The sequence below is a fragment of the Microtus oregoni genome, unplaced genomic scaffold (assembly GCF_018167655.1).
Source record: "Microtus oregoni isolate MIOR12 unplaced genomic scaffold, Mior012 000038F_ref0000394, whole genome shotgun sequence".
Classification (NCBI taxonomy): Eukaryota; Metazoa; Chordata; class Mammalia; order Rodentia; family Cricetidae; genus Microtus; species Microtus oregoni.
In genome coordinates this window covers 23,708,250-23,725,307 of record NW_024543097.1, presented here as the reverse complement: position 1 = coordinate 23,725,307, position 17,058 = coordinate 23,708,250, and the positions used below count along the sequence as shown (strand labels likewise).

The 17,058-nt window shown below is 47.1% G+C and overlaps 1 protein-coding gene and 1 pseudogene across 1 annotated transcript in view; both read right to left on the bottom strand.

Annotated features, from left to right (window-relative positions):
* The window catches only part of LOC121433540 (NADH dehydrogenase [ubiquinone] 1 alpha subcomplex subunit 10, mitochondrial), a 36,525-nt gene extending 19,895 nt beyond the window's left edge, over positions 1–16,630 (bottom strand). The window contains exons 1-8 of the mRNA XM_041632004.1: positions 16,476–16,630; positions 13,957–14,125; positions 13,002–13,217; positions 10,229–10,315; positions 7,379–7,500; positions 5,817–5,896; positions 5,068–5,122; positions 2,894–2,979 (exon numbers count right to left, since the gene is read on the bottom strand). Of these exons, the coding sequence (XP_041487938.1) occupies positions 2,894–2,979; positions 5,068–5,122; positions 5,817–5,896; positions 7,379–7,500; positions 10,229–10,315; positions 13,002–13,217; positions 13,957–14,125; positions 16,476–16,550 (890 nt within the window). The 5' untranslated portion in view covers positions 16,551–16,630. The remainder of the gene's footprint in view (positions 1–2,893; positions 2,980–5,067; positions 5,123–5,816; positions 5,897–7,378; positions 7,501–10,228; positions 10,316–13,001; positions 13,218–13,956; positions 14,126–16,475) is intronic.
* LOC121433358 lies at positions 10,722–11,418 on the bottom strand (annotated as a pseudogene).
* Positions 16,631–17,058: the final 428 nt, after the last annotated feature.

Genomic DNA, 17,058 nt, shown 5'->3' with positions numbered 1-17,058 from the left:
GGAACACAGGGTAGCTACAATCTATGGGATACAGCGATGTATAAACTAGCAAGGCTCAGCACTGGGGCCACTCAGCTCTAAGCACTTCACACTACTAACAAATTACAGCAATTCTGTGGCAGGTTCTGGGTTTTTTCTCTACCCTATAATGGGGACCCATGAAAGCTGGATTCTTTTGTTAGTTTTGAGACAATGTAATAGTAATACTTTTTTGTAATAGTTCTGGCTGTCCTGGAACTCACTCTGTAGACCAGGCTGGCCTCAAACTCAGATTCGCTTGTCTGCCTCCCTAGTGCTGGGACTAAAGACGTGTGTTGCCACCATCCAGTAACAGTTGGATTCTTAATATTCTCCTCCAAAGGTCTATGTGTTCATGGGTACAGTCACCAGCCTATGGCTGTATGGCCTTCAGCACCCAGCCTTTGTTTCCTGGCCACCATGAGCTGAGGGGCCTATTCTACCACATGTGGCCACCGTGTTGTGCTGCTTTGACACAAGCCCAAGCCACACAGACAAATGATCATGGTCCCAAACCTTCAAACCATGAGCTAAGCCTTTCTCCCTTTATGTGTCACCATGATAGAAGTTGACACACTGAGATGCACTAGCCTAGCCCCCACAAGAACACCTCTGACCTAGTCATGACATGATAGTCTGATATCAAGCGTCTTTTCTTTAATGAAGAAAAGTTTCTTTCCTTTTGGAGACTTTTAAACTACATTTCTGCTTATGACCTCTGCTTCTTTTCATTTTCTAGTGTGCATCCAGCAGTGGAAACTGTTGGGAATACCTTCCTGATACCTTGCCACATTTACAGCAAGGCACAAACTACTACAACAAAAACCTCAGGGAGCTCACAACTGACTACAGCCCAGCAGAGAACTTGAGCTTCTGAGGTACCTGAAGTTCCCTATTGTTTCTGTTTCTCACTGTGTCTGTCAGCAGGCTGCAGCCTCTGCTGGACTGTGGTGTGCATCCTGAGCAGGACTGCAGAGCACTCACGCAGGGCCCACAGGCAGGGAAATTCAGAAGGAGCCTTTGCCTTGCATTTCAATGGAGGACACGCGGGTCTGTAAGTGGGTTTCTTTCATTGACTAAGACTACTGCAGCGAGGGTCAGTGAGTCTATGGACTGGAACGCATGTGAACTCCGTACTTACACTTACTTTTGTTTTCTAGTCAGCAAGATCAGTCTCATGTTCTCTTCAGTGCTAAAATTGTAAAGATGAAGAAAGCAAGGCACAGAGGGTCAAGTGACCTGCCCCACATTCTAGCTAGATCAACCCTAACCCAGGCCTGCGTCTGGTGCACACTATGCCGTGTCTCCCTTACTCAGCTTTCAACGTCCATTCCAAACAACAAGAAAAGTAATTTGTACCTAACACTTCAGTTTGATTAGAAGTAGAAATCGCACTTTAACACTGCGCTGTAAATGAGTAAACTCCGTATACTGACTCCTCCTCCCACGTGAATCTGATTTTGCTGCAGCACACCACACATCCACTCTAGCCACCCGCAGCCGTGCTGGAGACTGAAGCCACAGCATCACAGGCAATGGGCTGTTAACTGCATGCATGTTAGTGAGCTGACTCTGTCCTGGACACAGGAGACCATAGCTCCACTTGACCTAGTAGGTGGAGAAATCACAGTTGACCCATCCTACACTCTCAAGGACCAAGGACGCCGGCACCACTGAGGAGGCACCCCTCACAGCACCAAGCAGGGGCTCTGAAGCAGTCACAGCCATTTACTTCTGATATTGAGCAGAGAGACCTGAGTGCCAAGGCCATTCTGGTGTGGGCAGCCCAGGGAGAGTCAAAGGGACCATAGCTGCTGTGTCAAAGTGCAAGGCCCTGGGCCCAGTATCAGTGCAGTGGCAAGACTTCATATAAAGGCATGCCCCAAACGCCATGTTCCCATCACTGTAAGTTAACAGACAGTAAGGCAGCAATGCTGGTGTAGGCTGGTCTTTCCAACCACTGGAGAGGCATCATGAGATGGTCACTTGGACCTAGGGGTTTGAGACCAAGCTAGGAAACACAAGGCAACCCTTTTAAAAATGGGGACTCTAAATACTGAAATATTTTGCTATATAAGCAAAATCAACAATATTTTCTTTACAAAGTCATTCCTGAATTTGTAGGAGTAGCTATAAAACAATAAACAGCATCTCCTCCAGGAGTCTCTGTTGTGTGCACATCTGCATGAAGCCTGTGCAGGACGAGGATGGAATGAGAGGCCTCATGTATACATGTCACCTCTGAGAACCTGCTACTGACATGCCACAGAAGGCTAACTCGGAAAGGAGTGTCTTTCCCCACACCTAATCTGCGTCTACCATGGCTCCTCTGCCTGCTCACACTGGTTTAACTGTGGGACTACAACCCATCCCTAGCATGTCCCTGCCTCAGTCTCTCCATTTGTGGCCTGATACCTGGTAAGCTGAGTCACATAAGGTTGAGTCCTACTTCCTTCAGGCCTCTTCATGCAAAGGCCTACACACCCTGGTCACTCACACTCTAGGGCTGAAGAGTGGCCTTTATAACTCAATAGTTATACAATAGCCCTGGTTTGCTATCTATCTCCCACTTAAATGTGTCTCTGCTGAGAGCAGGAATTTTATTTGATGCTAGTCTTTCAAACTAGAACCAGGCCTAGCACAGGGTAGAAGCAAAATAATCGTGGAATTAATAACGATAAACAACATACTGAACCCACTAGAGAATTTCAGAGTTGTCGGCAAAGGAAAAGGGTAAATACTGAAGTACTGGCTAGTGCAACTGACAACAAATCGAAGCATTAACTATGCAAATATTGTCTACTTCTACTGCATGTAGCAGATCCCTGCAGTGTACTCTAAGGAGCCGTCTGTTCCTGCTCCCCCAGTGACTCACAGCATCCGCAGGTTGTGAAAGGTACGGTCATCCTGTTCAAGCCACGGCCCTTTGTTGTATTTAAGGTATTCTATGTCCTCTACCACCTAAAACAATAGAAACAGAGAACTCCATTTTAGAACGGTGAATGAGGCAACACTATATATTATAAACTCTTGGCATACAAGTCAAGGAGAATAATATGGCAGGACCTAAGTGCTGCTCAGCATGACCCTGCCTCAACACTGCAAAATACTAAGGGGACAGAGCTGCTCTGAAGACTGAACAAAAGTAAGACTGGATAGAAAGCCAACATTAAGGTCAGACTACCCTTGTCTTCTCTAGAAGAAAAGAGCCACCAGAGAAACAGAGGAACCTGAACACCAACACATTCCTGGAGAGCCCCGGCCTCCAGTTCTGCCCTTCCAGGGAGGCCATTTTCTCATACTCAAAGCTTTTCTAGCACACGCCCAGCTTGGATCTCACGTAAAGGCGCATTATTCTAAGATACATACCATTTAAATAGATATCTAATCAAAAGGTATAAAATACATTGAATATGAACAAGGTAGCATTGGACCAGGAAGGTAATGACAGCAGCCTTTAGACCAGGTAGGACAAGAATGCTTACAGCAGGAAGCAGCGGAGCTACACTAGGACCCAGGATCTGTCTCAAAGCAGAAGGCCATTCCCGAGTGGGAGAGCTCACCAGGTCCCCTTCCTCCTGCCCTTTGTATAGAGGAACTGGGCATACAGGATGCTCACAGCCACCAGCTCTACAAGATCCTTCTGCAGGACAGAGGGGCCTGAGCTGGCACTCAAATCTTGAATTCCTACGCTTATTATTATTTCCTAACTCGTGACCTTCATTTCTTTCTGAGACCAGGTCTTGCTGTATAGCCCTAGCTAATCTGGAATTCATTATGTAGACCAGGCTGCCTCAAACTTGCAGTAATCTTCCTGCTTCCCAAGTGCTGGCATTACAAACATGCCTCACTGAGCCCTGGTAATTGAGGCTGTAGACACAACGAAAAAATTTAAAGCGGAACTCCCGTGGGAGGTTTGGTGTTAGTTTTTGTCAGTATCATCAGGGTCTCATAATGCAGCTCAGGCCGGTCTTGAATCCACTATGTAGCTCAGGATGGCCTCAAACTTCTGTTTCTTTACTTTGGCCTTACGTTTTTCACTGAATGGATATTTACTTAATACCATTTAAGAAATGACCTTTTCCCTCCTATTTCACTTTTTTTTTTATTATTATTATCTTAAAGGAACTTGCTTTGCCATACTAAGATGGTCTCTGTGTTGAGTCTGGTGAAACAAAAAGAATTCACACTACTACTTCTTGCATTAATGACAGAGTTTTTTGCTATTGTATGTATGTGTGTGTGTATATATATATATATATATATATATGGTTTTGTACGTGGGAGAGCAAATGTCCTAAATTACTCCTTTCAGAATTTTCTTGGCTGGTATTCACTGAGTTTCCTGAAAACTGTTTCACAAAACACAGACTTAAGGAAAACAGCTCTCTTTAGACAACTAACTTTTCCTCTGAACTAAGGCAAGATGCAGCTGACATGCTCTGTGACACATATATGTACCGAAGTGTTTCACATCTTTGCCATCTATGATTTTAAGATTGTATAAACAAAGCTATTTTTTTTTTTAAATATCAACAACTTGATGGCTCAGGGAGGGTAATGAGCAGGACAGATACTGCTGTTTATGTGATGTGGGAGTCCCCTCTGTGTGCTGTGGTTACCATTACTGAATAAAGAAACTGCCTTGGCCTGTTGATAGAGCAGAACTTAGGCAAGTGGACTGAATGCTGGGAGAAAAAAGGACAGAGTCAGAGAGACACTATGGACCCGCCAGAGTCAGACATGTCGGAACTTTGCTGGTAGGCCACGACCTCGTGGTGATATACAGATTAATAAAAATGGGTTAAATTAAGATGTAAGAATTAGCCAATTAGAAACTAGAGCTAATGGGCCAAGTTAATACAGCTTCTGTGTGATTATTTCGGGTGTAAGCAATCCAGGCGGCCAGGAAGAACAAGCGCCCCTCCCCCTCCAACATTTATGACTCGCCAAAGCTCCTAAAGCCAGTAGTAATCAAACCCATCATGTGGCCCGGCGAACCCTGCACATAAGTCTAAGAACATGTGCCATTGATTAGCACTGCCCCACCTTGGTTGAGTCTTCAGATTCCCAGGTACTGTACACCAAAACCTCACACTGCTCACTGTAAGACAGAATGAGAGATACAAAGTCAGCATTACAGGTGGAAGGTCTGCACAAATGCCCAGAAGCCACTAGAGCCCCTGCTCTGACAAGCATCCCCACAGGCTGGAACCTGGGTATTCTGGTGTTCATGCTACCACAGTACGGCTATGCAGGAGCTAAAAACCACTTGCTTCATTTTGTTCTTATTTATAACTTTGAGAATTTAAAAAATGCCCTAAAACTTTTCAGTATCAAACAATTTAACTGTAACACATACAGATACACCTAGGACCTGAGAACCCTGTGGAGAGGGGAAGCATTCTTCCCTCATGCTTCAACACATGGACAGGAATGAAAGAAGACAGACGTGGTGATATTAACCCCAATACTGTTTAGGATGCTGACTAAGGGTGTAAAGGACTGAGTATTGATAGAGTTCCTCCACAGGTATGCTGTGTTTCAAGCAATTTTTCAGAATGTACCTCTAATGCTAAAATTTATTTTTAGCATCAAGAATCTTAAGGATTTAACTGGAAGGGGAAAAAGCATTTTAAAAAACCCAAACAAATTCACAAAACCTAAACTGAAAAGTCTCCTGTTGGCTCTGCAGCCTGAGGCTATGAATGGGAGAAAAAATGTTCTGAGCTACAAGGCTTCCTGCAGTCTCTGCAAGAGAGCCTGAGTCTGGCATGTGAGCACTGTGCTGGTCTCACCTCATCTTGGGGAGGAAGGTGTTCTTGTAGGCATTCTCGATGTCCTGGAGATAGGCAGAGGTGATCTTCATTTCATGTGGCTGAACAGAAGCAGAGACAAAGAGCAGGAGGCCTTCAGATTCCGTTTCTCATGTGAGTGTGTAAGGCGTGAGCACACTGGGGGCACGGCTTTTTCCTAAGGACCGACAAGCTGCAAGAGCTTTAGGGGACAGGTGGCGGGGGCACAACCAGCGAGAACTGTTCCTGACTACAGAGAAATCCATGTTATGACCCTCCTCTCACAGAGCAGGGCCAGGAAGAAGGTCCCTGTGAGAAGCCCTGCCTGTCTCTCTGCTGTACCTCACATCAAGAGCAGGCAATGAGAAACCACAGAGACTGCGAGGCCCAGTCTCTCCCATGGGCCTGCACTTTCTCCTACTGTAGACTCCTCTCTACCTTTCTGCTCTTCCCCTTCTCTCCCACCTCCACTCTTCCTTCACTCTTTCACTTCTCTTGTCAATTAAGAGTGGACAGTTTAGCCAAAGCTAAGATTCATTCTTCTCCCAGGCTCGTCTTCTGTGGCTTTTGCTCATTTCCTTGCTCAGGACAGGGCTCCTCTACTAGAACACTAGCTATCCAGTTAGTGAGTTAGCTAGAACTCACCTATCCAGTTAACACTCAGTCCCAGCATTCTGTAGTTGGCACAGAGGACTCATGAAACATTTGTGGGAGGGAAGAGGAGAGGGAGGAAAAGAAGACTAGCCTACTGTTCTGACGTACAGAAATAAAGAAAACATTCCAAAACTGGATTGCGATAGAAGCTGCCACAATTGGCTAAGTTGGCTAAAAATCAGCTGCAAATTTCAACTGGTTCATGTAATCAAGTATAAATCCCACCTCACTAAAGCTGTTCATAAAAATAAAAAAGTCACCCATTTCCTGAGTGCCTGCAGCCCTGGCACCTAGACCAGGCACAGGAAAATGGAACAGTCAGCTGTCTATAAAGGTGGAGAATTTACTCCACCTGGGAACATTACTCCAGAACAGGGGTGCCAGGCACGAACTCGGGCACTTCTGTCTGACAGACACAGGCACTTAGTAGTAACAGGTGAGGAGCCACAAAAGCACTGTAGGGGCGACAGGGAATCACATGCAGATGTGCATTCTTCCATACCCATATAAGCCCAAGGAGAAAGCCAGGCTTTGCCCTGCTTGCTAGACTTGCCATGTGCCAGCCAGCCTTGCCCTCTGTTAAGGTAATATACTTCCTTGCTTGTAACATAAACTCAACACAAAACACCCATCAAATTTACATGACGCTTGAAAGGATATCCAAATCACTTTCATCTCTAGGACAATAGGACATGAAACCCCTTAGAGAAGAGAAGAGAAGAGAAGAGAAGAGAAGAGAAGAGAAGAGAAGAGAAGGGACAGAGGATATGCTCACTTTGCCTCCCCACAAGAATGGCTCAGGGGATAGATATGCTCTCGCTGGGCCCTCCTGCCTTATGGGGTCACTGGGAACTGGCACACGCTGATCACAAAAACATGTAGACACCTGGCTTGCATGGGTACCGACTTACATCTCCTTTCTTCTGGATCCGTTTCTGTATCTCTGATACGGGCACATCGATATAGATGACTACGTGGGGTGGCAGGTACTCTGGGAGAGTGAGCCGTTTGATTTCATTGTAGTGGTCCACACCTACACAAGAGAGCCCATCACTATCAGACTCTAGACATCCCAACTGCTGTGCACAGGACAGACCCTGAGTACGTCTTCCTCACTTCTGGGAGAGTTGGAAGCACACCAGTTCTCCTCGTGTGTGTTTCTTTAGCTGGGATATATGATACACCTGCTGTGTATCTAGTTCTTTATGAACACAAATAAGTGTCTGGTTTACAGGAGTTCAGAAAGCATTTCTTAAAAAAATTCAACTGAAAACTTAAGCTCCACTTTTCCGGGTTCAGAATATTTCAGAGAGTTGAATGAACTATGTGTACTACCACCGAATCAGATTCACAGCAAAATAATCTGGGAGTCCTGAGACTGGAGCAGTCACCTCACCCTTTTCAAACAGTCCTGGTAATCAGAGGTTTGTTATTCAAAAGAATTAAAACCCACTCCTTTGGACACACACACCATGTCCACATCAGCCCCCAACAGGGTGCCTCTGGGCAGTGTTGAGAAAGAACTGCTTGTATGGTAAAATCTTCCTGAATGACAAGTGGATGCTCACACCAAGGCCCACAGAAAGACACTTCTTCCACTTCATAGAACACCCCAGTGACCCGCCTGGTCACTGTGTCGAAGGCTATCTTTGGACTGGACTGTGACCAAGACCACTGCAGTAGGGAAAGCGTGATGGAGGAGGCATGCCTATGGACATAGGGCACTTGCACAGACTGCCCTGACCACACCCCCATGAGCCCAGGAGAAAACCAGGCCTTGCCCTACATGCTAGACCTGCAATGCAGCAGCCTTGCACTCTGCTAAGGTAATGTACTACCTTGCTTCCTCTGTTCCATCTCCATTTGCCTGCTTACGTCTGACAGCATCCCATTCCTTAGGCCTTTTTTCCTCACTGGATGCCACTGACTTCCGCCAATGTACTTTTCCCTACCCTGGCACTAATATGACTGGCTACAGTCTCCAACCTTATACATGTAAAATTCAATGGTCACGTGTTACAAACATTGGTAAGGCCAACCCCCTCACACTCTTCAGCTCTGTCTGGGCACACACAGCCATGGAGCTTTATCCATGGGGTTTCCATCTCCTCAGTAGTTGCACCCAGGACCTGGTCACCACTGTTACCACTCACGAGCATTAACAAGTGAAAACAGGCCCACTGCAGGCGCTGACACCAGACCACACCTGCTGGCATCAATCCCTCAGGCCACAGCAGCATAATCTGCGTTTAGGTATATACCCTGAGCCCATTTAAGAGAGTCTTGTACCCAGGACACCCAAACAGAAACAACCTCGGAGAAACTGACTCTTCTTCATTCTAAAAACTGGTCTCCCATCACTCTCCTCCCGTGCTTCTGCAAGACTGAGCACTGTTCCCTCCTGTAGACAGTTCCCGCTGCCAGTGTGTCCTCCAACTTAGTCCTACCCCAACATGTTCTCTTCCAACCTCCTCCCAACTGGCCTCCTCCCCTTGGACTTTTCCTCACCATGTATGTTCTTTCCAGACACTTCTGTGAGCTTCTAACTACCAAATCTTCCTTCTCCACTTAAAATGCTCAGCGACCCCTCAGGACTTCCAGAAGACATCCAAGCTTTCTTCCCTAGGCCAGCCCTTACCTGTCCATGCCCTGTCATGCACTGACACTCCACACCACTGCCAGTTCCCATCCCTCCCCTAGCCTGTCTGACAATGGACCTGTCCTCACTCCCTCTGGCACTCGGTGTCTGACCCCTGAAGGCCATTCACTGCAGGAGCTGTCCCTGGCAATGACTCCCAGCCCTGCCACACGTCAGTCAGGCCCCAGGCGTGCTCTTTCCCTAGCACTCCAGAGCAAAGCGGAGGGTGCTCAGGGACGCTGTGCTGCCGCTCATCATTTCTGCGGGCTTCATTCCCTGTCCCTAGGATAACAAAAGCCTTGCCTGAGATCCCCGAACATCCAGGCAGAGTTGTGTACAGTGGCCCCCAGAAATACCTGTTGGCCAACCTCAGCTGCCACTTGGCATGTACAGGGCAGCTGTTCCTTGCCCACTCCTTCCACTTCACACACACAGATGGACAACTTCTAGCCACCAGGATACAGCAGAGCCAGAGTCTCAGATTACAACTATCCTTTTCCTTGTCTCAGTTTCCCTGACCGACTATACTCACGCTGACCATTAGATTTCAGTACCCACTGGTACAGCCATCAAGCACGCAGGCAAGAACCTAACACTGAAACTGACTTAGGCCAAGCACAGTATAGCCCAAACTCCTTACAGGCACAGCAACTGCCCCAGGGTTCCCAGGCTAACTGGCTTTAACCAACAGACTTTTATCCTTTCTCCTTTGTCATCTGCCAATGTCTCTAAAACAGGCTCAGTAATTTGTTAGAGGGGCAACTGTACAGAAACTGACAGGGAAAATAAAATGGCCCAATTTCATAAAAACTACACACTAGACCTGGAGAGTTTAGCAAAATTAGCTAGAGAGGCCAAGGAAAACTAGTGGAGCTGTGGGCTGACCTCAGGACCAAGGGTCTCTTGGGGTATAGCGAGGGGAGCTGCAGGATGCAGAGTTTTCCTGAACATCAAGGATGCCTCTAGGGTAAGTGAATGGACAGAAGATACCTATTTAGGATGACAAGGACAACGGGAGCTTGCTGAGCTCCCTCTCATCTGGGGAATGTGGTATGCAACAGCACAAAATACCCTCCCCTCGGCCTCTGTGGAGGTATCCCCATCAGCAGAGGGCACAACTCACACTCCTTTCGGATGAAGCCCTGGTTGTACATTGCCTCCAGGAAGACAAAGTCACTGTAGATGGAGCGCTCCAAGACCACACCTTGTCCTGTTGAAACAGGTAAACAGTTTTAAACCAAATGAATAAAAAGTACTGCTAACTAGAAATTTCATTTTAGAAATGGAAAAAAGCCCAGTCACTTACAATTCTAGTTCTTACAAATACATTCAAAGACTATACTGTTACAAGTGGAAAAGACATTTAAAACCACAGTGCTTTTTTAGTTTGGGGGTAACACTGTCTCCTCCATCACCTGGAACAGAGGAGGAAGATGGGTTCTAAACCAGCTACTTCAGCCTCACTGTGACCTCTCAGATCCCAGGTCAACTCTTCCTATACTTCACATCTTACTCATCACAACCATCCTCAAATTCTCTCAAACATAAAACTATATATATATAGTTTTTCTAAATATAAAGAATTAAGTATAAAAATGTCCCAAGTTCAGAGTAATTTAATAACTCTTTGTTATCTCATGTGTCTGGAAATGGGACAAATTCATGTCCTGATCTTGCCACAAGAGGTGGAATTCCAGCATTTGGCAAAGTGCTGTACCATAGGGTCAAAGTAACATTCCTGTTTCTCCTGAGACCGTCTCCATCATTAAAGAAAAGTATCTTGCTCTCTTTCAACAGCAGCTTCAGGTTTCTGCCTCAGAGCAATCACGTCCCAAAGAAGAGCCAGGATCAGAGCACTATTTTATGTTGACAGAGACATGCTTAACTCTCCAATCAAATACACTTTCTAGACAGATATGTAATGACCACTTCTTTCTCTAGGTCCAGGGTCTTCCACGTCTGTTAATATGATCTGAGAGATGGGCAGCCAGACGGGGACACTCCTGTCTTTGAGGTGGTGGTGCTGAAGCAGCCAAAGGTAATCGCTCCAGTCAAACTCAATGAGAAGGCAAAGAAGCTCATAGCCTCTGCCAATGATATCTGCACTCTCCCTGCTCAGCAGCAGAGGGCACTTGCAAACTGGGCTGATAAAGCTGGGCTCATATCTTCTAATGGCCTCCTCTCCTTCAGAGTAACGACCTCCAGTCCAATATTCTAAGCTGGCCACTTCTCACCTTTATTGCCATCACTGCCAGCTTCACTCACGGCAATGTGGTCCTCATGATACTCAGGACAAAACTCCCTGCAATCCATCCCGCTGGGTCTAGGCAGAACCTTCCCCTATGGAAGAACGGGCCCTGGCTCCACTCACCACCCAGAGAAAACTCGTTGTCCAGTGTTTGAGAAGTTAGCTGGTTGTTATGTAACTTAATCTAGAACCAGCTTCCCTAGAGCACTCCCACCAACTCACTTCTGCCACGCATCTTTCCAGTCAGTCTCTATGCTCCAATTAAAACAGAAGCTTCCTTCCTGCAGTATTCCTGGCTTGAGGAATGAACCTAGCACACAGCAGGTACTTACTCACAAAATAGTTAGTAACTGAACACAGCATAAAAGGAAGCAAATCACTGTTCATTGAACATGTAAAGTGTTTCTTTTTAATTTAAGAAACAAATGGTTAGGAAATAGGGTAGAATATGCTAAAAAACAAAAACAAACAAAAAAACAACCAAGGACTGCCCTGAGGGCCAATATCATTTCCAAGCTACGCTTGGATTTCCCTGAGGGAGGTCCTGGTACGGAACCCAAGAAGACTCCAGATCACATAAGTTCCTAGGAACAATACTAATCAAGCCCAGAGCTTTTCCATCCTTGGAAGAAAACTAATCATTAACAAAATTGGGGAATAAAAACCAGACTCTTCTGGGACAAATGGGAATCTGTGAAGCAGCTTTATCAGCTATCTTGAGGCCGTGCTGAAAACACATCTTTGTTCTTCTAGCTCAGCTCAGAATCAGAATCACTGGTCCAACTTTCAGGGACACCTGAACTTGTCTAAAACCACAATCAACCACAGGGAAGCCACTGACACAGGAAGCAGACACAGCCTTAAACACAAACCACCTGGTTTTTCCCACACTGTCTATCAAACATGGGGCAGCCACTGCCCTACAAAGTAGACTGAGTCTTAAACATCAGCCACTCCCTCTCCCACACAGTTCACTCATCAACCACATATGAGTAGACACAGCCTTAAATACCGGCCATAGTCCCCCCCCTCCACCCCCCCCCCCACATACTGTGCCACTGTGAATACAGCTCCTGGCATATGGCACAGTACGCCTGCTGTCAGTTTTCAGGATATTCTGGGTTCAGGTCCAAGTTAACAACTTCGCTGCTTCCCAGGGAAGGGGCTATATCCTGACCTCATCTACACACATTCCTGTTCTGTCATGCCCTTGCTTTCGAGTCCTTGCTTTCGAGTCTCTCACTCTAAACTTTGTTTGTCCAAATACACCCAGCTTGAATAGCATCTTAGGACACACTCTCCCTAACTGAAGGGGCCCCTGCGACCCTGCATATTTTGCCTCCTCCCAACTTCTGCCATTTTTTCAAGGTTTAACTTTCACTCTGTGACAACTTCCAGCCTGGCCACTGTCCCTCCAGAAAACCCACTGGCTGTCATTCATGTCTATACAGGACACACAGTCCATCCTGATGAGTTCGACTTCACATTCTCCCAGTCACCCGTGTGCTCCATCCTCCATCATGGTTTATGCTTAAAGCAGTGACATTACTTCTATAAGCTTGCCTAAAGTACCTTTCAGAAAACCTCTATTCAGAACGGGATCAAGAAAGGGAAAGCCCACCACCCCTGACCAGGAACAGAGCGGTACCTGTGCTCAACAGGTGTTCCAGGGCGTCTGAGTACTGTAGGAGGCGGCTGGCGTACAGCCAGGACTGTAGGCGGTAGCTGTTGCCATCGTTGCTTTTGGGATTATCATAAAATTTCTCTAAGCTACAGCTGCCACTAAATTCCGTGTGGAGGGGCCTTCCATCGCCTGTGGTGCTGCTTGAGTACTGGATGCCTGCTTCTGGAAAGTGCTTCATGCCTAAAATAGAGAACACCCAGAGGAAGCATGGCTGACCACTACCACTCGAAGTGCATGGTTGGACAAAAACACAAAGAAAATGTGAATGCTATGGCCAGGGCTGGGCATCAGAGCCCAAGGAAAGTCACCTTTGTGCCCACACTTCTTCACATGCTCAAGAAGCACATGAGGTGCTGGGGACAATGGCTAAAGAGCAGGCTTCACCATTTCCTGCCACCCAGCAGCACATGTCAGTCCTTCCAATCCTCACCCCACTGCTGCTGTCCAACACCATCAAAGGCAAGTCGGCAGACTACCGCACCCAGAACTGGAGCAGGTCAGCCTATCTCCCCATCATCCCATGGGAAAGCAAACACAGTGACAGCTCCTCTGGCAATGCAGTTCAGGTAGGCGCTCTGCTGCACTCCCAGGGAAAAGCCAATCCCAATTTTTAAATTTACTACATTTGAACCCCAACCCCGCTCCACAATTCAGTCTTTTTGAGATAGGATCTTTCTATGAAGCTTTGGCTGGTCTAGTACTCACTATATAGCCCAAGTTTGCCTCGATTTCATGGCAGTCTTCCTGCCTCAGCCTCTCAAACACTGGAGATTATAGGCATATATTAAATAAGCAACTAAAAAAAATGTGAATGACCTACCTTAGGCTTAAATTTACCTAGTCAACAGAAAGCAAATTCTAGGTGGGATAAGTAGCCACAGGCCTGAAAAGCTAGGGTCATCCTGCATGATATCCATACCTAGCTTCTCTGCGATCTCCTTTGCGAGCTTGTTCTTCCCAGAGCATATGTTTCCATCTACCGTTATCACTCGGCTGTACTGATTCAGTTTTTTGGTTGTCTTATCACCAAGAACGAAGGCGAGAGGTCCATACTTCAGCTGGCATTGCACACTAGTATGAATCTGTCCCTGAAAAAAACATCACATCACCTCTGGTTACTGCTGGCATTAGCAATTATTAGGTAAAATAGGAGGAGGCCCCTCTTATCTGATGAGCTGACTCCCTTCTTCCTTAGTGCAAGCTCTCTGAGAGTTGAATGTTTACATCCCTAGGTCTCTAAAACAGGGCCTGAAACAAGGATGCTTGCTATGTTAATGAAAACTGGGTGGATGGATGAACAGATGAACAGGTGGATGGACAAATGGCAGAGGGGAGGTGGACCCGACAGAACAAAAATACCTCTTTGATCAAGGCTTCCGTCTTTAGCCTGTTACCTAGTTAGCTCACCACCAAGTACACAGTTTAAGCACGGGAAAGCTAGAAGACTTAAACCAAAGCAGAGTTTCCATACTCTAACCCCCAAGTATGATGCCCTTTGCAGCGGGAACTGTCCACGATCTAACAAACAACAGGGTAAATAAAGCATTATCTTTCCCTTCCTTCAACTCCATAATCATTCACAGAAGCCAAATTCACAGGTTATGAGGAAGAAGCATCATCTCCCTCTCCTACTGCACTGCTGCTGAGATCATTTTTACATCTCTCATCCATAAGGCAAAAGATATCCTCAGCAGTCTCGCAGTCCATTCAGCAAACTGAAGTAATCCACACTCTCCCCAAACAAAAAAAAGATCAGCAAGCAGGGAACAGTGGTGGGTACATAGTTAAAAGGCAAACAACTGGAAGAGCAGTAAATTCTAAAGTGGGAAGTAAACCAATCTCAAAGATGATGCAGATGGCAAGTAAGCACCTAAGATGCCCCCAAGAGAACCCAGACACGCACTGTGTGTGCTCACATGATGCCCACAAAGGCAAATGACTGCCAGCACCAACACCAGCAAGAGAGCATGCAGCAAGACGCTCTGCACTGCTGAGTAGTGCAAATGGGACAGTCAGTGGGCGACAGATGGTTACAAGACTACCATCTCACTAATACCCAGCAACCACATCACAGCTGATAGAAACATTCCCACATGAAATTTGCACACATACTCCATGCAGTTCGAAGGGGAAACTGTCAAGATGGTCTTCAAATAGGCAAATAGACAAGTGATAATATATCCGAACTATGGAGCATTACCCAGCGATTAAAAGGAATGACACAAACAAGCCATAAAGACACGAACCAATCTTTTTCTTTTTTTGCTGTTTCTGAGGTTTGGTTTTGAGACAAGGGTCTCATTATGTGGACCTGCCCGTTTCATGCTGGAATTAAAGGTGTGCACCATGATGTATGGCTTAAGACTTATTATTTAGAGAGAGAGAGAAAGAGAGAGAGTGTGTTAGAAGAGCAACCGCTGAGCTATCTGTCCAGCCCCACTGTAAAAGTAATTGTACACATAAACAGTAGTGTGACAGGCAATATAATCTGTGACTGACTAAAGTCCAGAAAAGGCAAAATGACAGAAATCATCAAAAGAGCAGTGGCTGTCAGTTTAGAGGGTGGAAAATAAATGAACATTAAGCACAATGGATTTTTTTAGGGCTGTAAACTAATTTGTGTGGTACTATAAAAAGGCAGCAATATGTCACTGTCCACTGTGCAAAACCACTGGACTTCACGGCGTGAAGAACGAACTCAGTGCATGAAAAACTTAGGATGGACTGAACTTCCGACGTACATATGTGAAACAGGGAATGCTGAAGGAACAAGGATTGTAGCCTCTGAGAGTCAAGGTCAAAGCAAAAGTGCGCTGGAATATGCCTAGTTGATAAGCGTGGTCCTAAAGGGGCATAGGCGGACAGCGCTGATTCAGGCTCACATTTATGCACACCCCATTTCTCTCTCCGGTTCATTCACACTTTTCACATACACCACTCCTCTGCTCAAAACAAAAATCCTAAATAAGAAGGTCAACCCCTTCACAAATTTAACACCTTTGCAGTTGTAGCTACTAAGAAGCAAAGACGTTATGGTGCTGTCAAAAAACGTATCCTGTTCCCAGCCACGGCCCCCGCGGAGCCTAGTATGACCCACTATTCTGCATGCATCTTAGGAAGTCCTAATCCTCCCCCAATCTACCCCAAAAGTCTCTGTTGCGGCTCCACATCACGTCACCCCAGCGTCCACGGGGCGCTCAACAAAGCAACTTTGCCAAACACTGAACGGACGAGCAAGCGGGCCCAGACTCCACGGCCCCGGCATCCCGGTTCCCCAGATGCAGCTTGGAGAGAGAGTCCCGCCGCAAAGCTGCACCCGGAGCTGTGGGTAGGGATCTCGGGAGCTCGCGGCTGAAGGGTCTGACCAACAACGCCGGGGAATCGGGGCTCGGAGAGGACAGTCCGAGACCCAGGAAAGACATGCCGCCCGCCGCTCACCACGCGCTGGGCTCCGGCCGCGAGGCCCCGCGCGGACGCTGACGCCGGGAGAAGTCTCAGCAGTCTCAAGGCCATCGCTCCGCTGTCCCCCGCCGGCTCAAGGACCAGACGGACGCGAGCGCGACGGGGTCCTAGGCTGTCTGCGGCGCGCTTCCATGACGTCACAGCCGAGGTGTTCGCGGCGCCTGTCGGAAAAAAAATAACCTTCTTGGGGTGAATAGAAGTTTGGGCCAGGTTATACCGGAGGGACGACGCTTAAGCCTAGACCTACACTATGGGCAAGGTGTTAGCTCCTTTGGGCGAGTAGCGCGGCTGGACCCCAGACAATAGATCTACGTACGTGGCGAAGGGCGAGAAGACCCTCCTGGGCCTTGCCGATTGCATGGAGGCTGCCAACTCTGAGCTGGGGTTCTGGTAGATGCCTTGAGGGGTGCGACGAAAGTGTGACTCTACGGGTTCTATGGGGTGGATCCGCTCGCTCCCCAGATCCTGTGGTGAGAACCCGCCACCCGGGTCCACGCCCGACCTCTGAGGACTGGACCCCACTTCCTGGGTTCTGTGGGCTTCACCTACTCCATGCCTG